Here is a 23,010-nt window from a genome sequence, read left to right as displayed (position 1 = left end):
TTTTGCAAATACAAGTAAACAATTAAATTGTCCTCACCATTCTATTCTATATCTTTTTGACAATTACCTGCCTCTAACAAAATAAGCTGTTCAATCTTTTTAGCATTAACGTCTCACTTTTTCATTTACCGAAAAAAAAAAAGTCTCACATTTCTGCACAAAAAAAGCTCATATATACGTCGGAAGAGCAATATTTATTTATTAAATAGTACCAGTGGTTAGTTATCACTCTTCCCCATATCCCTCCCATTCTATCGGGAAGATCTCTTTTGCTCATATGTACAGCTTCACAAGGATCCCACTTCTTTCTCATCTCTTTTTTTCTCTCTGAAACTCACGGAGAAGCCAAGGTAGCGAAGATGGCGGAAGAGAAGGAGAATGAGGAGGTCTACGTCGGATCCATCGACCAGGGCACGAGCAGCACCCGCTTCGTAATCTACGATCGAGAGGCCAACCCCATTGCTTCTCACCAAGTGGAATTCACCCAGTTCTACCCCGAGGCCGGGTATTTACCCTTCCTTCTCGCTACTCTTCTCTGTTTTGCTCTTCAAGATCCCTTTTTTTTTTTTTTTCTCGTTAAAAAAATTCGATCTTCGGGCGTGTTCTTTTAGGCGAATGGAGATTCTCCGCTTTGCTCTCCAAAATCCAATTTTTTTTGCTTTTTTAAAACTTTCTCATTAAGAATTGGATCTTTGGGTGCCCTTTTTTTTGGTTCTCCAATAGGTGGGTTGAGCAGGACCCGATGGAGATCTTGGAGAGCGTGAAGATGTGCACGGCGAAGGCCCTCGACAAGGCCACGGCGGACGGGTACAATGTGGACAGGGGCTTGAAGGCTATTGGTATTGCGAATCAGAGAGAGACCACAGTGGTTTGGAGCAAGTCCTCCGGTCTTCCCCTCCACAATGCCATCGTCTGGATGGACGCCCGAACCAGCTCTGTCTGTAGGTTGGTGAATCTTTGCATCGTTGGATAATTAAGTTTCTCGTCCTTGATTTCCTTTTTTGTTCCAATGAGCGATTCCTTCTATGCGGATACTTGATTGATGGACGAAAATGGAGAAAAAGAGTTTTTTTCTTGAGCGTGGATTTTTTTTCCCCAAAAAAACTGTGCTTTGGATTCCTTGATTGATGCAGAGGAAAAAAGGCTTTTAAAACCATACATAAACTGGTCTTTGTCTTGAAAATTACTTGTACTTAAAATTACAGATAATGGATTGTTTTTAGCTTCAACGTAGATATGAATCCAGGAAAGTGGAGAGGAAATGTTTTTCTTTTTCATTTTTCTAAAATTGCTGTAGATAAAGAAAACCATTTTTTTTTTCCTTTAATTCTTTGACAGAGGAAAAGAAGGTCTTTAGGTCTATATATAAAAAGACCCATGCCTCTGATGCTCTAGCTCTTGTTACTGTGACTGCCCAAAACCATGAATGAATTTTTTGGCTGATCCATGAAATATGAGAAAAAGGACTTCGACTTCTATTTTAAAGAAAAAAATTGGTTGAAGGATGTTGCGGCCAATCCCCCCCATCGTCCGATCGTCGGCATCACGCACCTGCAAGAAGAGTCCACACAGACCGAAGATGCCTCCGGCGGGGACCCTCCGACGATCAAGTCAGAGAGGAGACTAGGCAACAGTAGAAAATCAGGGGCTCAGCGGGAGAGAGAAAGAGCTCAAGAGCTTTGAGGCACTTCAGAGAGCCAACTTAGGGCTTAGAACTTCGGAACCCCCCAATACTGTTGCCTTACTCCATTTTTATAGTGGAATGCGGTATGGTCCTATCATTAATGGTGCAGACAACTGAGGAGTTATCAAATCACCGGGGACGGTCAAGCCACTGGGACCAATCCGTGTCCTTGGCAGGACAATGACCAAGAACGGCCATGCCGCATGTCCTTGTCAGGACAACTGCCCATAACAGTCATACGACGTTTGGGTGGGCTGGCTGACTATATGTTGGTGTTCGGCTGCCTGGACGTCGGGTGGTGACCCAGAGACACCGTCGGCTGGTCTGGCGCCTTGCGAAAGTCGGACGTCGGCTGTCACTGCCGACAGTGAGTCGGTGATTTGGGCTCAGCCGCTTGGGCGGTCGGAAACGGTATGGGCCTGTTTGGCCGACATACCTTCGTTCGGGCACTGTCGGTAGCCATTGTCGGCACCCATTGTCGGAGTCGTCGGTCGGTAGAGTCGGACGTCGGTCGGACAGGTCTAAGGGTAAATCGGTGGAGAGGGGTCAGTCGGTATATCCCAACAGTTGTCCCCCCCACTCCTGAATCGGATGTCGTGTTGGCCAGTGTTTCCATGTAGACGACGGCTTCAGGTGAAAGGAGTGGTTATCCATCACGTCATGCTCCGACTCTGACGATCGTACAGGCAAACGATCCGGTATCAGGCGTCCCATTGGGAACGTGAACGGCCGTCTCCTTGGGAACATGAACCGCTGTCGGTTAGCGAATTTCGATACGCGATTTTTCCATCACGTGTCAGGGGGCTTGATACGATCGCGATGCTGTCGTTAGGACACCGTGATTATCAATTAAATTTCGACTTCAATAAAAAATAAAACTATATAGAAAGTAGTGAGTCGGATCGAATCCACAGAGAAAGAAAGATTTTGATTTGAAATCTTTGATTTTACAAAAAAAATAAAAGTTTGGAGAAAGCAATTTAAGTCGGAAAATAAAAATTAAAAGTGCAAAAAATAAATCGGGTACTAAGATCTACTAACTAGATCCTAGCATCTACTTGTAATAAAAATAAATAATAAAAATTTAAAAAGCATAAAAATAAATTGGTACTAAGATCTACTAATTAGATCCTAGCATCTACTTACAATAAAAATAAAAAATAAAAATTTAAAAAGTATAAAAATAAATTGGTACTAAGATCTACTAATTAGATCCTAGCATCTACGTACAAAAAAAATAAAAGACAAGAATTTAAAGTACAGAAAAATAAATTTTACATTAATTAAATTTGAAATTCAAGTACAAAAAATTTAAAAAAAATAATAAAATAAAACTATAACAAAGATCTGAAGTTGATCAGCCAAGCCTCGTCGGGAAGATGGTTGATGACTTCTCCATCTTTCGTCGTACTCCGTAGAGCGAATCAACTTTTATTCTTCTTTTTCTTGGGTCCCTAAAGCTATTTTATTTTATTTTTTTATTTTTTCTATACTTTCTACTCAATTTTTCTGCTCCCAAAGCTTATTCTCAGACCCCCTATTTATAGATAAAATTTTCATAATTTTTTAGTAGGAAAAGGAGTCCTAAAACCCTTAGAAATCATATTAATCTCCTTAGGAATATTCCTGACCGTCGGATCAGCTTTGGACCGTCCAGATCTGCTTAAAAATCAGAGTTATAATCCTTATCAGGGTTGGATCAAATGTCAGCCGTTGGATCTGGGTTCTGATGAAGTTCTGACCGTCGGATCGTGCAAAAGAGTCCTATTCAAAGTCGGGAATGATAACACCCGTTGGATCGCGTGATGGATTGCTTCTGGGCCGTCGGATCGCGCAAAAGAGTCCTATTCAAAGTCGGCAATGAGTCTGAACCGTCGGATCTGGGTCTGATTGAATCTCAGCCATTGGATCGCGGTCAGATCTTTCTCTCGCTGTGAGCCGCGCCTATGGACCGCGTGAAATTTTCTGTGAACCGCGCCCTGGCACTGTGGACCGACCGACCGGTCCACCGTGCACCGAAGGTAATATTTTTTATTTTTTAAGGTATTTTAGCTCTATTTTCGCTTCGATTTTCACCTGAAAAATTGAAAAAAATATGCATTAAATTTTTTAAAATTTTTTCTTCATTTTGGTGCTTAAATTGCTCAATTAAATTAACATCTAATTTTTTATAAATATATCTAATTTCATATTTTTTTCAAAATCACTTATTTTTTAAGAAAATTCAATAAATTCATGAAATTAGGATTTTTAAGAAGATGTTAGCACCATAAATTACCAAAAATGTCTTCAATAAATGTAAAAATATACCACTTATCACACTCCCCAACTTGAACTTTGCTCGTCCTCGAGTAAAGAAAGAATTTAGAATTAAGTACCGTTTAACTTAAAGTTTCGAATTTCACCAAATAATTTTCAAAAGATCATTGATATTCAATAGAGTGTAAATGAGGTATGTCATTGGGGTATTAATACTAATCAATATGAGAGTTAAACTAAGAACACTAAATTTTTTTCTGAACTTTTTCAAATTATCCCTACCTTTATCTCCAAATCATTCACCTTTATATAGACAAGTATATTGTTACTTCCGTCCTTCATTTATTAATTAATTTTTTTTTTTTTTAGCATTGTACTGCTATTGAGTGTCTTAACCCCTTAAGCTTTCTGTTTGACCCATGTAGTGAATTTTCAGTCAATGACTCCAAACCAGATGGCTTTAGGGCACTAGGTATAAAATACCCCTCGAACCTACTTGCTCGAATCAAACAGACTACGAGTTAAAACTAGCTTTACAATAAAGTTTCTTTGCCCTTCATACCTTTTGATGCAAAACTCAATGCTTGCTTAGGCAAAGAGGCCCGATTACTCAGCATGAAGTACTTGAATTTTTTTTTTTTAAAATATATGAAGAAACATATAGTTACTTTACACAAGCCCATAAGAAATAAACTCTTCTTTGATGCTGGTAAAAAAAATTTAGAAATACTTAAAGAAAATTATTTAAGTTCTAAATTTAACTCTTTATTGAGTTTTCTTAATACTTGATCCCTCAATATCTCATAAACTCTCTGATCTGTACATCAATTTTCTTTTAAAAATGCTTGGTTTAACTTAATTCTTAAGTATAATTAGATGCTTAAATATTAAATACTAACTTACTTGAAGACTTAAAAAAAAAATTTATTCTCCCCCCCAACTTAATCAACATTGTCTTCAATGGAGTAGGAAATATGAACAGTGCATGTAAAGAGAAAGAAAAGGAGAGATATCACCTGATCCATAAGTCTTTTTAAAACTGATTATCCTCCCAACTTAGCCAAGATTATTTTTAAATCCCTACAAAAAATGCTAAGTAAGACTCGATTAACCTAAACAAAATACAAAAGATAGCAAAAAATACAAAACTGAAAATTAAAAATTAGGTTGCCTCCCAGAAAGTGCTAAGTTTACTGTCTTCAGCCAGACCATGCTGATTCTCTCACCTATCCCGTGTCGAATATTGGATTGACAAATTTCAATGATTTTAGATTGCCAATATTATGAAGATGGCCTATGATAAATTTCAGTATTTTATTGCCAATCTTCAGAAAATATTTTACATCTCCATTCTTAATTGTAGTAAGATAATTTTCAGATCTTTATTTGTTGAGAATTTTTTCTATTTATTCTTCTAAAATACTCATGAATTGAATTTTTAGTTTAGGAGTTAAGTTCGATGTAATGGGTACTGGAAAGATGTCATTTGATTCTAAACATGTATTCTCAAGTGTGATCAAAGATAAGTTTAATTCTGAAGGAGATGGTAATTTTAAAGTGGAAGAACTGGCTTTTAAGGCTGAAGAAAATGAGACTCTTGATGGATATATCTTGGGTAACATATCCATTCTCTTCTTTTCTTCACTTAGATCAGCATCAGTACTAAGCTCAGATTCTTCTATTAGGTTAGTCTCAGTACTAATCTCCTCTTTTAAATTCTCTTTTTGGCTAGCATCAGTACTAGCCTTATTCACCTGGTCTTGGTATGAGTCCTTAAGAATCCTATCACTTTTAAGTTCAGTAATTGCTTTGGCATTTTCAAATTGAGGATTCTTCGATGGGACAGTGGATTGATGATTAGGTCCAGGTGGTTGATGAGTGGATGGGTTATTCCTAGAATTTGGTACTGGTTGGCTTGGGAGTTGACCTGTTTCTCTTCTCATGGTAGACTCAGCTAATTATCCTATTTGTGTTTCTAGCCTAGCGAGAGATTGCTGTTGGATCATGATCAATTATTGTAGTTGGTTTAATCTATCATCAGCTAGATTAGTCTGTTGAGGAGGTAGGTATGGTGGCTGATTTTGATATGGTGGCTGGATAGATTGGCTGGGCTGACCTCTGTTGTAGGCATAATTTTGATATGGAGGCCTACTCTAAAAATTTTGCACAAGAGAAAATTGGGTCTGAGCCTAAGTCTGTTGGGGTCTCCAAGAAAAATTAGGGTGGTTCCTCCAGTTTGAATTATATATGTTAGAGAATGGATCATTGACAGGTTTGGAGTAACCTTGGACAGCTTGAACTTGTTCTTGAATGAGAGGTGAAAACTGTGCAGCCGTGGGACATTCGCTCACATGATGGGCTGGACTAGCACAGGTAGAACAAATCTTCTGATAATTAGGTGGTGGTGTATATTGTGCAGGAGATTGTTGACCTAATACTAGAAACTGATCAAATTTCTGGGCAAGAAGGTCGACTTTATCTAATTTTTGGACTATTAGGTTCAGATCGGTCTTAGGACTAGAGTCTGTTTGCTCGATCTCAAAAATTTCTATCCGCTTTTGGTGAGGAATTGATCTTTCGTAGGAGAATAATGAAGCATGATTGATTGAATTTTCACTCAAAGTTTCAAATAAAGTGTAGGCTTCATCCTCACTTTTACTCATGAATGCACCCCCACAAGATGCATCTACCATCTGTCTGTATTGGTCACCTAAACTCTCATAAAAAGCTTGAACAATTTGCCACTTAGATAGATCATGGTGTGGGCATTTTCTAAGAAGTTCCTTAAGTCTCTCCCATGATTCATGAATTTGTTCTCCTGGAAGCTGAGCAAATCTAGTGATGGCTCACCTCATGGTGTTGGTTCGACCTATGAGATAGAATTTCTTAAGAAACTCGTGCTGCATTTCAGCCCAAGTTTGGATTGGTCTCCTTATTGTGCCAAACCAGTTCTTGACTTTGTCTTTAAGTGAGAAGGAGAATAAGGTCAATCTAAGTGCATCATCAGTAAAATTTTGAATTTTCACCGTGGAACAAATTTCTAAGAACTCATCCAGATGCTTGTAAGGATCTTCATTAGTATTCCCATAGAAAGACGGAAGCATCTGGATTGTGGTCGACTTGATCTCATAGTGGCTTGCAGGGATATCAGGTAAGTGGATATAAGTCGATGGGTTATAAGTGGAAGGAATAAAATATTCCTTCATCTGCCTAGGTGGTTCTCTAGGATCTCCAGCCATCTGATTTTCAGGTTTAATATGAATCAACCGTTCAATCTCAGGATTGGGTTTAACTAGGTCAGGATAGAGAGATCTTCTACCTTGCATATACCAGTGCAAACCCTAATGTATGATTCCAGTTTTTTTTTTTTTTTTTTGCAGGAAAATAGAAAAAGGAGAGAAAAGAAAGAAAGAGCTCTAGACCTAGATACGTAAGGTGAGAAAAATTAGTTATGGTTAAGTGTTAATTGCAATCAAGTTAGCAAACAGTTAAACCTAAACACCTACGGGTTTCTTAGACCTAACAGTTCGATGTAGAGTGGCTTAACTTAAATGCAAATTGGGTTTGTTCTCACTTCCTTCAACTAGCCAGGTAAGAAGTGGGATCGTGGGGGTCCCCCCATTGCTTGCCTTAGACACCAATTGAATTGGCCAGGTAAGCTAACGAAATCAATTAAATAACCACGAGTCCACTTAGGTAGAGCCTTTGTAACCTCTAGCCTTAGACATCAGTTTCAGGGGTGAGTTCGAACTTACTTTGCACTTGACTTCACCACAATACTCAAAACTGAACTCAATTAATACTAGGGGCCAATGTCTACTTGATTTTAGTTAGGCTAGGGTTAATGTGGAAGGTTGGTTGTTTTTGGGCCAAGGAAGGATGATGAAATCTCTACCTTATCTTGTTATGGATGTTGCCCTTAAATTGATTTGAGATGAATATGCACAACCAATTTCAAACAAGGGGTTCTGTGCAACTAAATTAAATGCATGAAACTAATAAAACTTGAAAGCTTACCTTGTCTCCAGCGATCATCAAAAATAAATCTACAATGATGAATGCTCATAAAATTAAGTTTCTACTCTTGTCATGCAATTTTTATTAGGTTTATGTGGATGAATTTTAAGTTAATTAAAAAAATAATAATTAATACTAAAAAAAAATAGTTAAAGCTAGAGTTAGGATTGATCTCACCAAGCAAAATTGAAAGCTTTCTATCTCTTTTTTTGAATTTTTTGAATTTTTTTCTGCACAAAGATAAAAAAATAAAAAAGTTAGTAAGTTAAATTTACAAGAAAATCAAAGAAATCAAACATTAAAAGTGCAAAAAATAAATCAGATACTAAGATCTACTAAAAAAATAAATAATAAAAATTTAAAAAGTATAAAAAATAAATTGGTACTAAGATCTACTAATTAGATCCTAGCATCTACGTACAAAAAAATAAAAGACAAGAATTTAAAGTGCAGAAAAATAAATTTTGCATTAATTAAAATTAAAATTTAAGTACAAAAAATTTAAAAGAAATAATAAAATAAAATAAAAATAAAACTATAACAAAGATCTGAAGTTGATCAGCCAAGCCTCATCGGAAAGATGGTTGATGACCTCTCCGTCTTTCGTCGTACTCCGTAGAGCGAACCGACTTTTCTTCTTCTTTTTCTTGGATCCCTAAAGCTATTTTATTTTATTTTTTTATTTTTTTCTATATTTTCTACTTAATTTTTTTGCTCCCAAAGCTTATTCCCGGATCTCCTATTTATAAATAAATTTTTTATAATTTTTTGGTAGGAAAAGGAGTCCTAAAACCCTTAAAAATTGTATTAATTTTTTTAGAAATATTCCTGACCGTCGGATCAGCTTCGGACCGTCCAGATCTGCTCAAAAATCAGAGTTATAATTCTTATCAGGGTCGGATCAAATGTCAGCCGTTGGATCTGGGTTCTGATGAAGTTCTGGCCGTCGGATCGCGCAAAAGAGTCCTATTCAAAGTCGAAAATGATAACAGCCGTTGGATCACGTGATGGATTACTTCTGGACCGTCGGATCACGCAAAAGAGTCCTATTCAAAGTCGGTAACGAGTCTGAACCGTCGGATCTGGGTCTGATTGAATCTCAGCCGTTGGATCGCACTCAGATCTTTCTCTCGCTGTGAGCTGCACCTGTGGACCACGTGAAATTTTCTGTGAACCGCGCCCTGGCACTGTGGACCGGCCGACCGGTCCACCATGCATCGGAGGTAATATTTTTTATTTTTTAAGATATTTTAGCTCCATTTTCGCTCCGATTTTCATCTGAAAAATTGAAAAAAATATGCATTAAATTCTTCAAAAATTTCTCTTCATTTTGGTGCTTAAATTGCTCAATTAAATTAACATCTATTTTTTTATAAATATATCTAATTTCATATATTTTTTTAAAATCACTTATTTTTTAAGAAAATTTAATAAATTCATGAAATTAGAGTTTTTAAGAAGATGTTAGCACCATAAATTACCAAAAATACCTTCAATAAATGTAAAAATATACTACTTATCAGGGCTATTTGGCCGGAACTGTTCATGCAGATGGAGGCAGCGTGGCTTGATCTGGGGGTAGGTGCGTCGAACCGTCGGATCGAGGAAGGGCCCGGACGCTGCCACGTGTCGACATCTGGGAAACCTTCGTTCGGTGCGCTTTCATTCCGACCGTCGAAGGGCCCTATATATATGCGACCACTTGCATCCAAAACTTCACTTTTTGTTGTAAATCTTTTTCTGGCGCTGAGGCTCTGTCGAGTTGTCCCCCAGTTTCAGATAGTTGTCTTCGTGCTCTCCCCTCGAAAGCTTTTCTTAAAGTTTTGCCTATCCTTGTCTTCTTGCGCCCGTTCTCCTCTGCCATTTTCTTTTTGTTCTCCTTTTCGGGACTAGCGTTATGGCTAGAACCTCTCCTCGAGGGAGTCAGTCGGGGAACCCGACTGACGACTCCCAATCGACCCCGGAGGTGGAGGTTTCTTTACTTTCGGGGGCAAACATCGAACGGCTCAGGGAGCAGTACAGTATCCCGGAGTAGTTCGAGCTCTTCGCCCCTGGGGCTGAGGGTCGGGTTAACAACCCGCCTCCGGGCCAGGTGGCCTTCTATGTCAAGGATCTTCGGGCAGATCTTCATTTTTCGATTCTGGAGTTCGTCCGGAACGTCTTGGATTACTACGGATTCTGTTCGACGCAACTGGCGTCAAACTCAGTCCGATTGATAATCAGCTTTGCCTTGCTGTGTCGGCTTTTGCCGACCTATCCTCGTATTTCTCTCTTCCGGGCATTCTTCGTCCTCCGACCCCACCCAAAAGTCCGAGGGTGGTAGTTCTTTAGTCCCCGAAAGGGTCTCTCGTTCATCACTGGTCTTCCATCGTCGATCCACGGATGGAAGAACCAGTTTTTCTTTGCTTCTTCCTTGCTACCTTGGGGGTTCCCTTCCCGCTGGGGCGACCCTCGGACTCAGCTGAATGAAAATAGTCGGGTGGAGGCTGGAGATCGAGAGGATTTTCACCGACTGAAGGATGTGTCGGTATCGAAGTAGAGGGAGCTGGTCACCGAGCAAGCTCTGTACGACGTCGGTCTGACTTCGGTTCCTCATTTAGGTACTATTTGGTCGGTCGGTCGTTTTTGTGTTCTTTATCTGTCTTTGGACTTGTGCTGATCCTTTGTTGAAATTACAGGCATGCCGCCGAGGGTGAGACTGACAGATGCCGACATTCGATAATATGCGGCGAGGAAGAGACCGGCGCCCAGGGCCGGACCCTCGCGGCCTCCTAAGAGGCCTCAGATAGCATCCCCGACCGACATTGCGACGGCGGCAGCACGGCCCGACACCGAACGTGTGTCGGGTTATGAGCCAGTTATCACACTATCGGTGCCGGCGGTGCTACCCGAAATGCCGTTCGAGGAAGGGGCGACTGAGGGGGCAGCCGAATGAGTGTTGGCTCCCCCACCTACGGAAGAGGTTCGGGCCGAAGCTCATGAGCCCGAACGTCCTGCGGCGGCGGCCGTCGTGGCCTCGGGAGGGACCCAGTCGAGCTTGAGCTTTCCGTCTCTTTCTGACTTCCGGGCCTGGGCGGCCGAACGAGGGAAGGCTCCGATGGCTCCGAGCGACGACACCAAGTCGGCAGGCCACGCCGCATCGTCCGACGTTTAGCTGCCCGAAGGAGCGTCGGCCTTGGCCAACCATAATTTGGCCAGAATGTTGTGTCAAGCGACCATCCTCCCGACCGATCGGGAGATCATGAAGAGTCGGTGGGTGACCGACATGCTTTCTTCCTTTTACCCGACTATGATCCAGGTGAGCTCCTCTTCTTCCCCTTTCATCTTCATTATTGTTTTCTATCAGTTCAGTCTTCTGACAACCGGCCTGTTACTTGCAGCTGATCTACAACATGTCCGAGCTGGAGGCCGGGTATCGAAGGTTCGGCGATCTCCGGGTGGCCTGGAAGAATAAGGCCGAGACCGTCGAAGCTGAGAAGGCGACGTTGGTCGATCAGCTGAAGTCGTCGGTCGACCGGGAGGCTAGGCTCGAGGAGGAGATCTCCCGACTTACCAATGGCCTAGCCGCCTCGGAGGCCGAGCTTCAGTCGGCTCGGGAGCAAGTTCGGCACAAGACCCGCTCCGTCCACCAACTGTGGTGCGAGCGGGACGGCCGCGTCAGGGAGCTCGAGGCCGAGCGCGAACAGCTTCGCGTTAGCCTGGAGAACCTCTCTAAGGCCGAGGAGAACTTGTCCTCCACCCAAGCTGACGCCGACATAGCGAAGGCGGAGGCGGAGTCGGCCAAGGAGGTGCTGAGTCGGGCGGTGGACTTCCGTGGCTCGGACGAGTACCAGGAGGAGCTCCTGGAGAGCAGCTTCGCCTCCTATCGGGTGGGCTACAAGGACGCTCGGGACGCGATCCGAAATCTGCACTCGGAGCTCGACCTGAGCGGCATCGTCCCTCCAGGGGCGGAGGACCAAGCCCCAGAGGAGGAGGCCAACCTACCACCGACGGGACAAGTTGCAGAAGGTGAGGCGGCTCCAACCCCTGGTCCCTCCCCGACCCGAGCGGGCACGTCGGTTGCTCCCGAACTCTACCCGGTGCAAGAAGTCGACTCCGACGAATAGTTGGAGTGTCTGCTCTATTATTTTTGTATTTTTTGTTTCTATTTTGTCTTTGATGTTTGTAATCGGGCTTCGTCCGAATTTTGTAGTCAGGCTTCGGCCCAATTTTGTAAGTTATTTCAACTTAACAAAAATCAAAGACTTTTCATACTTTCTCGCATGCGGTTCGAAGTGCTTTTTTGTCGAGCCATCCCTGAGTGTATAGGTCGTAGGTCCGACACACGTCATTAGGACATTCGATAGGATGTAGCGTAGCCGATCAAAGTGGTTAGTAGCATGCGCCGTGCCAAGGACAGCGCGAGCCTCGATTGCAGGCTGGCATCCCGACCGTCATACAGATAGCGTAGGATCCGATGATCGAGTGCCGCATCGATTATGGGTCGAGTGTCCGCCGCCCGGACCTTGGTCGGGCGTGTATGTTAGGCCGAATGTTGACCAACCACCGAACGTAGCTCGTCGGCACGATCATTCCGTAGAGTCTGGTAGTCGAGTGGTGTCCGACGTATTCAGATAGGATAATGATGATAAGTCGAATATCCATTGTCCGGTCCTTAGTCGGGCGTGTACGTCGGGATATATGATAAACGGTGGCAAGCCGAATATCCTTCGACCGATTATGACCAAGTTAGTTTGTCGCAAGTCGAATACCCGTTGCCCAGACCTTGGTCGGGCGGGTACGTCATGGCATATGATAAATGGTGGCAAGCCGAATATCCTTCGACCGGTTGTGACCAAGTCGGTTCGTCGCAAGTCGAATACCCGTTGCCCAGACCTTGGTCGGGCGGGTACGTCATGGCGTATGATAAATGGTGGCAAGCCGAATATCCTTCGATCAGTCGTAACTGAGTCGGCATGTCGCGAGTGCGACTGCGATCGTCCTGACGTTTTGCCTTTCTTAGTCGAAGCTAAGTGGGCAAGTTAGCCAGCTGCGTTAGTCGAAGCCTTTGGCCTTTAGAGGTGAAGGCCATTGGTTTGGCGATCGAGTCGTAGATTCGTCGTAGAGCCGTAGATTCCCAACGAGGCGTTGGGACCAAGTCGGGATGTCGGGGCTTGTACTCCTGGCAAGAGCCAACCTCCGGCGGAGAGCCGAACTTCATAGACTCCGAAGTTTTGAAATTATATTGTATTCCGAGCAAGAAGGGCATACAGAATTCATTGATAATATAATTTCAGGTTGTTAGCATTCTAAGTCCGGAGAATAGCCATCCCTTCCAGGGTTTCAAGTTGGTAGGCGCCCGGCCTGCAGGTATCTGCAATTCTTGTAGGGTCCTTCCCAATTTGGGGATAGTTTCCCTTGATCTTGAGGCTTCGAGATTTCCGCCTTCCTCAAAACCAGATCTCCGGGTCTGAAAGATTTTGGCCTAACTTTAGCGTTGTAGTATCGGGCCACTCTTTGTCGATAGGAAGCCATGCGGAGTTGAGCCTCACATCGAAGTTCGGACAGGAGGTCCAAGTCGGCCCTCCGACACTCAGAGTTGCCCGGTTCACAGTATTGCTCAATCCTAGTCGATGGTAGCCCGATCTCTAGTGGGATCATTGCTTCCGTCCCATAGGCCAGGCTGAAAGGAGATTCTTCGGTCGGGACCCGGGGTGTCGTTCGGTATGCCCACAGGATCGAGTGCAACTCTTCGACCCAGAGGCCTTTGGCTTCGTTCAGTCGGATCTTCAACCCATGCAGAATGGTCCGGTTGGTCACTTCGACTTCTCCGTTGGACTGTGAATGGCCGACCGAGGTCAGCCTGTGCGTGATATGAAATCTCGCACAAAACTCTCTGAAATCATTGTTGTCAAACTGTCGTCCATTGTCGGTGATGATGGTGTGCGGTAGTCCGAACCTAAAGATGATGGCTTTCTGGACAAAGTCTTCCATCTTGCACTCGGTGATTTGCGCCAGGGGTTCGGCCTCCACCCATTTGGTGAAATAGTCGATGGCGACAACTATAAATTTTCTCTGGCCAGACGTCGGAGGGAAAGGGCCGAGTATGTCGATCCCCCATTGGGAAACGGCCATGGGGCGACAATGGCAGTCAGTTGGTTGGCGGGCCGATGTTGTAAGTTAGCGTACTTCTGACATGGATCACACCTCCGAACCAAGTCAGCCGTATCTTTCTTCATGGTGGGCCAGTAGTAACCTTGCCGTAGGACTTTGTAGGCCAAGGATTTGCCCCCAAGGTGACTCCTGTAGATCCCTTCATGCACCTCCCTGAGTGTGTAGTCCGCATCCGTCGGTCCTAGGCATCGTAGCAAAGGAAGGGAGAACGATCTTTTGTAGAGTCGTCCGTTTGTCATTACATATTGGGAGGCCGTCTACTGGAGTCATTTGGCTTCCGCGGAGTTTTTGGGGCTGGTTCTGTCAGTCAGATACTGAACGATCGGGTCCATCCAGTTTGGCTCAGTCGTCAGTTGTAGTACCCCCTCAGCCCTGTCGATGCTTGGTTGCTCGAGACTCTTCACAAGTGTCCGGCCCAAAGCACCGTAGGCAGATGTTGCAAGCCTGGAGAGTGCGTCGGCCCGAGCATTCTCCGATCTGGAAATATGAGAGATCTCGAAATACTTAAGGTGTGCCACGAGATCTCTCACCTTCTGAAAATATTTTGCCATGGTCGGATCCCGCGCTTCGAATTCACTTTTGACTTGCCCCACAATCAGCTGGGAGTCGGAAAAGACTCTGAGGCTGTCGATCTCGAGCTCCTTCACCATTCTCAAGCCAGCGAGGAGCGCTTCATACTCGGCTTGATTATTGGAAGCCTTGAAGTTGAATCGGAGGGCGTACTCGGTAACCACTCCCTCCGAGTTGGTGAGCAGGAACCCGACCCCACTCCCTTGGGCATTGGAGGCTCCATCTATGTGTAACACCCAGGTTGAACCGGGGTCAAATTCAGAAGTCACAGCTTCTTTGGAGCCTCCATCTTTCGATGTTTGGTCGGTTGTCGGGCACTCCGCAATAAAGTCGGTCAGGACTTGGGCTTTCAAGGCAGGTCACGGTCGGTACTGAATGTCAAACTCGCTTAGCCTCACCGCCCACTTCGCCAGTCATCCTGATGTGTCGGGGCGACGGAGGATCGCCCTCAGGGGCTGGTCGGTGAGGACCACGATGGCGTGTGTCTGAAAATACGGACGGAGTCACTGCGCGGATACGACCAGGGTAAATATCATCTTCTCCGCCCTTGAGTATCGAGTTTCGGCACTGTGGAGCACTTTGCTGGTATAGTATATGGGTTGATGAGTTCGACTCTCGTTCTCCCGGACGAGTACCGAACTAACTGCCTTTGGGGCGATTGCCAGATAAAGATACAATGTTTCTCCGACCTCTGGCTTCACAAGAAGGGGCGGAGAAGTCAGGTACTTCTTCAGATCTTCAAAGGCTTGTCGGCACCCATTCGGCCACGAGAAGTCTTTCGTCTGCCTCAGGGTTTTGAAGAATGGGAGGCACCTCTCAGCCGACCGAGAGATGAATCGGCTGAGCGCGATGATCCTTCCATTGAGCTGCTGCACCTCTTTTTTAGTGTTTGGGTGCCGCATGTCAATGATCGCCTTTATCTTCTCAGGGTTGGCCTTGATTCCGTGTTGAAAAATGAAGAACCCGAGGAACTTCCCCGATGCTACCCCGAAGGTGCACTTAGTCAGATTTAGCTTCATCCGATGTCGCCGAAGAGTGCGAAAGATTTCCTTCAAGTCTTGGACGTGATCCGAGGCTTGCACGCTCTTCACCAGCATGTCATCCACGTACACCTCCATATTATACCCAATTTGATCTTTGAAGATCTTATTGACGAGGCGTTGGTAGGTGGCTCCGCCATTCTTCAAACCGAAGGGCATCACCCTGTAGTAGTAAAGGCCCTTGTTGGTCACGAAGGCTGTATGCTCTTCGTCCTCGGGCGCCATCCGGATTTGGTTATATCCGGCAAAGGCATCCATGAAGCTGAGCAGTCGATAACCGGATGTCGCATCTACCAGCTAGTCGATCTTCGACAGTGGAAAGCTTCCTTCGGACAGGTCCGATTTAAGTCGGTATAGTCGATACAGATCCTTCACTTCCCATTGGCTTTCTTCACCATGACGACATTCACGAGCCAGTCGGGGTATGTGGTTTCTCTGATGAAGCCTGCCTCGAGTAGCTTATCCACTTCCTCGTCGATGGCCTTCTGTCTTTCGGGAGCGAAAGCCCGTTTCTTCTGTCTCACCGGCTTCGCGCCAGGGGCGATGTTGAGTCGGTGAGTCATTATTTTTGGAGGTATGCCGGACATATCCGCTGCCGACCAAGCGAATACGTCGGCGTTAGCTTTCAACAGCTCTATCAGCTGCCATCGCTCTGGGTCGGACAACTGCTGATCCGACCCAGATGACCTGTTCAGGATTCTCGATCATCGGGATGGAAATCAGCGGTTCAGCCGGTTCACCCCACTCCTCTTCCCGTTGGTCTAGCTTGTCGACCGTCAGGGAGTCCTTTGATTCATTGCTTTGAGTAAAGATTTGGAAGTACTGCCGGGCGAGCTATTGATCCCCGCATATTTCTCCGGCTCCATTTTTAGTCGGAAACCAGACCAGCAGGTGGTATGTCGAGACTATCGCCCTGAGGACGTTTAGTCCGGGTCTTCCAAGTATGGCGTTGTAGGCCGAAGGTACTTGGACGACCGTGAATGTCATGTGGACGGTGCTTTGTCGTGGTTCGGTCCCAGCTGTCACGGGAAGAGTAATTTTACCTTCCACCGTGATGGCTTTCCCGACGAAACCCACGAGGGGCGTAGAGACTCTCCTGAGTCGGTCGGTCGACAGTCGCATTCGGAAAAAGGTCGAGTAAAATAAAATATTAGTCGAACTTTCATTATCTACAAAAATTTTTTTTACATCATAGTTCGTTATTGTCGCCGAGACAACAACAGCGTCATCATGGGGAGTTTGGATTCCCCGACCATCCTCATCTGTAAAGATGATTACATCGTTTTGGCGTGGCCTTTTTGTCGACTCCCCTTCAGCAGTCGTTCTTCGATCCAGTCGTCTGGAGATTATGTTAATGACTCCAGCAGTAGGTTGATTATTCGCCGCCTCTTCAGTCGGCTGGGGTTGTCGGTCGGAAAGGGGCCGAGCCGACGGGTCCCTTCGGTACTTTCTGAGATACCCTCATCGTATGAGGGTCTCTATCTCATCCTTGAGCTGGATGCATTGCTCGGTGGTGTGACCGTGTCCCCGATGAAATCGGTAGTACCTCCTCCGGTCAAGGCCCTTTGCCTTTAGAGGCGGGGGCCGTCGCAGGTATTCCGCTCCTTCGATCTCTATCAGGATCTATGCACGAGGAGCGGTGAGAGGGGTGTAGGAGTCATACCTGCGGGGCGTCGGTCTCGGACTCCGGCGTCGGGGCGATCTCGGGCTCCGTCGTCGGGGCGAGACCCGTTTGTCGATCGGGGGCCTGCTGGGTTCAACAGCAGCCCGATTTTTCTTCCGCTTCTCCTTTTGGCCCGCGCCTTCGGTTTGGCACCGGTCGGAAGTTCCTTCGTCCGCGTGCATATATTTGTACGCGTGCTCCAGCAACTCGGCATACGTCCGGGGGAGGGTCTTATCCAAGGAATATGTGAACTGGGACCCCCTTAGCCCCTTCTTCATGGCCGAGATAGCCATGTCTTCGTTGAAGTCCCGGATCTCAAGCGTGGCCACGTTGAATTAGGCCACAAAGTATCGGAGCATCTCGTTTTCTCCCTGTTTGAGGGAGAAAAGACTATCCAAAGTTCGCAGCGGCTTCCGGCTGGTGCTGAAATGGGCCACGAAAGAATGCTCGAGCTACCTGAAGGAGTGGATACTCCCTGAGCGGAGGCCAGAGTACCAGGCCCAAGCAGCTTTGTGGAGCATGGCGGGAAAGCCGATGCAAAGGAGGGCATCGGTTGCCCTCTGAATTGTCATGAGAGCCTTGTAGCTCTCCAGATGGTCAACTAGGTTGGTGGAGTCATCGTAAGGCTCCACATGGGGCATCTTGAACCAACCAGAGATCAGTTCGTCGAGGACAAATCGGGAAAGAGGTTGGGTGGTCCGAAAATTGACGTCGTTCGAAGACTTCTGACCATCTGTCTGGAGTTGGGCAAGTCGACGGTCGATTTCTTCGAACTTACGTTCGTAGTCGTCCAACCGTCGGTGTTGTGAGACCCCAGGGGTTGAACCTTCCGAGGAACTTGAGAGTAAGGCGGACGGTGTCCGCGGCCGCTTCTCCTTCCTCGCCCGCTCCAGCTGGGAAGGAGAAGGGCACCGAGACCGGTGGGTGTCGCACCGTGGCCGCCTCGCTTCTCCTCGATGGGAGTGCTGAGACGGCTGCTCTTGAGGAGGAGACGGAAGTTGACGCAGGCGTCGGCGGTTGCTTCTGGACGGCATAGGGTGCGCCGCCGGCGGTTGCGGCAACTGAGTTGGTTGCTGTTGGAGATTTTTGACCGCATCTGTCAGAACGGTCATTTACCGCACGATCGCCGTGATTTGTGCCTCCGTAGTTACCACCGGATGCGGAGAGCTGGGCTTCGCCATGGAAGGTGAAGGAGGGGCCTCTTTCTGATGGGAAGAGCGCCTCGCCGACCCGGTAGCTCTCGATCGCTGAGCTTTGATTTTCGTCATTTCGAGAGGTTTTTCAAGCTCTGTGGAGCTTGCTGGCTTGCCTCTGTCGAGTAAACCCCTTCCTGGCGTGCCAAATCTGTTGCGACCAATCCCCCCCATCGCTCGATCGTCGGCGTCGCGCACCTGCAAGAAGAGTCCACACAGACCGGAGATGCCTCCAGCGGGGACCCTCCGACGGTCAAGTCAGAGAGGAGATTAGGCAACAGTGGAAAATCAGGGGCTCAGCGGGAGAGCGAAAGAGCTCAAGAGCTTTGAGGCGCTTCAGAGAGCCAACTTAGGGCTTAGAACTTCGAAACCCCCCAATACTGTTGCCCTACCCCGTTTTTATAGTGGAATGCGGTATGGTCCCATCATTAATGGTGCAGACAACTGAGGAGTTGTCAAATCGTCGGGGGCTATCAAACCATTGGGACCAATCCGTGTCCTTGGCAGGACAATGCCCCAAGACGGCCATGCCGCATGTCCTTGACAGGACAACTGCCCATAACAGTCGTACGGCGTTTGGGTGGACTGGCCGACTATATGTCGGTGTTTGACTGCCTGGATGTTGGGTGGTGATCCGGAGACACCGTCGGCTGATCTGGCGCCTTGCGAAAGTCGGACGTCGGCTGCCACCGCCGACAGTGAGTCGGTGATTTGAGCTCGGCTGCTTGGGCGGTCGGGAATGGTATGGGCCTGTTCGGCCGACATACCTTCGACTGGGCACTGTCGGTAGCCATTGTTGGCACCCATCGTCGGAGTCGTCGGTCGGCAGAGTCGGGCGTCGGTCGGACAGATCCAAGAGTAAGTCGGTGGAGAGGGGTCAGTCAGTATATCCCTACAAAGGAGATAGGAGTGGGTAAAAATAAATGGATTTTTAATGTAGATAAACAACAGACGTGTTACTGCTTCTTTCACTAATATAGCAGATTCGAGGAAAAAATTTCAAGTTTAGATAATCAAATCCCATGTCTTGGATCCTTTTGTTGATGCAGGAGATTGGAGAGTGAGCTTCCAGGTGGGAAAAACCATTTTCTTGATACATGTGGTCTGCCCATCAGCACCTGCTTCAGTGCTACCAAGCTCCTGTGGCTGATGGAAACAGTCGAAGCCGTGAAGCTAGCAGTTCAAGCCGGGGATGCGCTGTTCGGCACCATCGACACATGGTTGATCTGGAACCTCACAGGAGGCTGCGGCGGAGATGTCGGTGCAGTGGACGAGGTACAGCACAGGGTCTATGGATTGCATGTCACCGATTGCTCGAACGCATCCAGGACAATGCTCATGAACCTGAAGACTTTGGACTGGGATGAGTCCACACTGGAGACCTTAGGCATACCATCTGAGATATTGCCGAAGATTGTTAGCAACTCGGAGATCGTCGGTGTGGTTGCCCATGGATGGCCACTTTCCGGGGTGCCCATTGCCGGATGCCTTGGTGATCAGCATGCTGCAATGCTAGGCCAGTTGTGTCAGCATGGCGAAGGCAAGAGCACCTACGGCACTGGTGCATTCATTCTTATTAATACTGGAAAGGATATTATCAGATCACACCATGGACTACTCAGCACGATTGCATACAAGCTAGGCCCTGGTGCACCGACGAACTACGCAGTGGAAGGGTCTATTGCCATCGCAGGTGCTGCGGTCCAGTGGCTGAGAGATGGCCTTGGGATCATTGAGCATGCAGCAGAGGTTGAAGAGTTGGCAGAGCTTGTCGAGAATTCCGGCGGAGTGTATTTTGTGCCGGCGTTCAACGGGTTGTTTGCGCCATGGTGGCGTGATGATGCAAGGGGGGTGTGCATAGGGATGACCAGATTCACTAACAAGGGACACATTGCTCGGGCGGTGCTGGAAAGCATATGTTTTCAGGTGAATGATGTGATTAAATCTATGTGCAAGGATGCTGCGGACAATGGAGTAGAAAGCAAAGATGGGTTATTCTTGCTTCGGGTCGATGGTGGTGCCAGTGCCAATAATCTTCTGATGCAGACCCAGGTAATATACGGTTTTCCTTCTGGCGTTTGCATAGATGTGTGCTGAATTGCCAGTTTATGCCATGGTTGTTGAGACTGGGGAATAGGGAAGTCTTTTATAGATGAAATTTACACCACATCCTGGAACTGTAACCATGATCAGGTTTGTTTTCTTCCACATTTTCCATTTTTTGCGGAGATGGTATTGAGGGCCAATGATCTAGATCAGACAGCCACTTTGGCACTCCAGATGTTCTTAGCTGTTCAAATTGTCTCATCCTTTTCATGTGTTCTCAAACTTTTGAAGCCTGCTTGTGTTATCTAAACCATATTGACCTTTTTACTGATTAATTCACTTGTTATCTCAAATTATTGATAAAAGTTTCCCTGTTGAGAACTATTTTTCCTTGTACACAGTGGCTGTAACCATGACACATCCTGGAACTGTAACCATGATCAGGTTTGTTTTCTTCCACATTTTCCATTTTTTGCAGAGATGGTCTTGAGGGCCAATGATCTAGATCAGACAGCCACTTTGGCACTCCAGATGTTCTTAGCTGTTCAAATTGTCTCATCCTTTTCATGTGTTCTCAAACTTTTGAAGCCTGCTTGTGTTATCTAAACCATATTGACCTTTTTACTGATTAATTCACTTGTTATCTCAAATTATTGATAAAAGTTTCCCTGTTGAGAACTATTTTTCCTTATACACAGTGGCCTTTTTCATATCTGACAAAATATATCATGAAAGATGTCATTATGCCGCATATCCATCAGAAAGGGGAAAAATATCAGTAATCATCAGAATCCGAAAATTCATACATCATCGCTTTGTGATTCCTAGTGATTGTTATCTGCAGGCTACATAAGCTAGCAAACTAAAAATTTAAATACCTCTGAATGATATAATTTCATACCAAATACAACATAAACAAAATGAGCTTGATTTTTTTTTTTTTTTTTTTGGCATATTCTGTATTATGTTATGGACTTTTAGAGACCTTTTCCTGCACAGGTCTCCCCAAGATTTACCCTCAAATATTTCTTCTGATATTTGTTTGGGAGGAAATATTTACGCTAATCTTTAAGAGTAGGAGTCTTCTTTTCCATCCCAAGGAAAAGGTAAAAGAGGTCGGCACAACTATATTCTTGGTGATTTGCCAGAATCTAGTAATTTAATTTTTCTTTCTTTCTTTGATTCTGTCCTGCGGCAAATTCCTACATGATCTTATATCTTAAGATCCAGCACTATATGTTCATTGTGAATTGCATATTTCCTTTCTTTTTGCATTAACTAAGTTCCTTATCATATATGTGTAGAAAAATTCATGTAGTACTTAGTTTAGGACAATTAACTACTTGAAATTTCCTTATGAGGCCCTCCTTTTGTATGTCTGAAGTGGTGTCGCCTGGACCGACCCAAACCGGAGACCCCTCCTTTTGTATGTCAATCAGAGCACTTATTTTAGGATAATTAACTTCTTGAAATTTTCTAATCATGCTCTTTTGTATGTCATTCAGGTTAACATCATCCAAAACCGTGACACGTCAGAGAGCAGAGGCAAAAAGCACTTGTTTTTTTTTTTGCACCCATAATCTCATATCTTATATTCTCATAAATCATTTTTGCTACTATGTTTAGATTTCTAACTTGACTTTTTAGCTTTACTTGGTATTTTCTCTTGAGGGCATAGCATACTTCATTCACTTGTCATGAGGTCAAAAAAGGAAAAAGGAAAAAAAAAAACATGGAAAGTTTTTTTCTTTTCCTTTTGATTTAACAAGAGGGGAAACCAAGGATTTATTAAACACTGAAAGCTGATATAATAATAATTTGTGTTTGTTGCTTGCAGGCTGATCTTTTGGGTAGTGCAGTTGTGAGGCCTGGGAACATAGAAACAACGGCTCTCGGTGCAGGATATGCAGCTGGACTAGCTGTTGGGATTTGGTCGGAAGAACAGATATTTGCATTTGGTGACAATGCAAAGGCTACCATTTTCCAACCCCAATTGGATGCGTCCAAGAGGCAGAAAAGGTCCGATTGCTGGTGCAAGGCTGTCTCTAGAACTTTTGATTTGGCCGACCTGGACACCTGATGTCCATATCTTTTCGCGGTTAGCCTCCTAATTGGCGTCCTTTATAGAAGGAACATTATCCTTTCAATAAGTTTCTCTCTGAAGATTTTGTCAGATGGAACAAGTATTTTATGTTTCTTGCGAATTGGACATGCCTCCATCTTTCAAAGCCTTGAGGGAAATGCAATTGAATTCGTTATCCGGCAATTGTTCAATTTGAGTTCCTTCAATAATTTCAAAACTTTGAAGTAAGAGTTCGAGAAATTTAATTTTTTTTCTGGGATCAGGGAACATCCTATTCTCCTGAATGACCTCATTACCGGACA

At 45.3% G+C, this 23,010-nt stretch overlaps 1 protein-coding gene and 1 non-coding gene across 3 annotated transcripts; both read left to right on the top strand.

The window, feature by feature from the left end:
• The first annotated feature begins 214 nt into the window (after positions 1 to 214).
• On the top strand, positions 215 to 22,970 carry LOC105037686 (glycerol kinase). 2 transcript variants are annotated; one of them, XM_073244126.1, is made up of 4 exons: positions 215 to 505; positions 724 to 945; positions 19,629 to 20,631; positions 22,131 to 22,449. In XM_073244126.1, exons 1-4 carry the CDS (start codon positions 360 to 362, stop codon positions 22,203 to 22,205), a joined length of 1,446 nt encoding a protein of 481 aa, XP_073100227.1. In that variant the 5' UTR covers positions 215 to 359; the 3' UTR covers positions 22,206 to 22,449. The 2 variants fall into 2 exon arrangements, with proteins under 2 accessions (XP_073100227.1, XP_073100222.1); XM_073244121.1 differs by lacking the exon at positions 22,131 to 22,449 and adding an exon at positions 22,463 to 22,970 and having other exon boundaries at positions 217 to 505.
• Positions 6,695 to 6,801, top strand: LOC140854982 (small nucleolar RNA R71). The gene has a single exon (XR_012138075.1). It is a non-coding gene; the product is annotated as a small nucleolar RNA R71 (small nucleolar RNA).
• Positions 22,971 to 23,010: the final 40 nt, after the last annotated feature.

This window comes from Elaeis guineensis, chromosome 1 (assembly GCF_000442705.2).
Source record: "Elaeis guineensis isolate ETL-2024a chromosome 1, EG11, whole genome shotgun sequence".
Classification (NCBI taxonomy): Eukaryota; Viridiplantae; Streptophyta; class Magnoliopsida; order Arecales; family Arecaceae; genus Elaeis; species Elaeis guineensis.
Note: the sequence above shows the minus strand (reverse complement) of the source record. Positions and strands in the feature narration are given on the sequence as shown.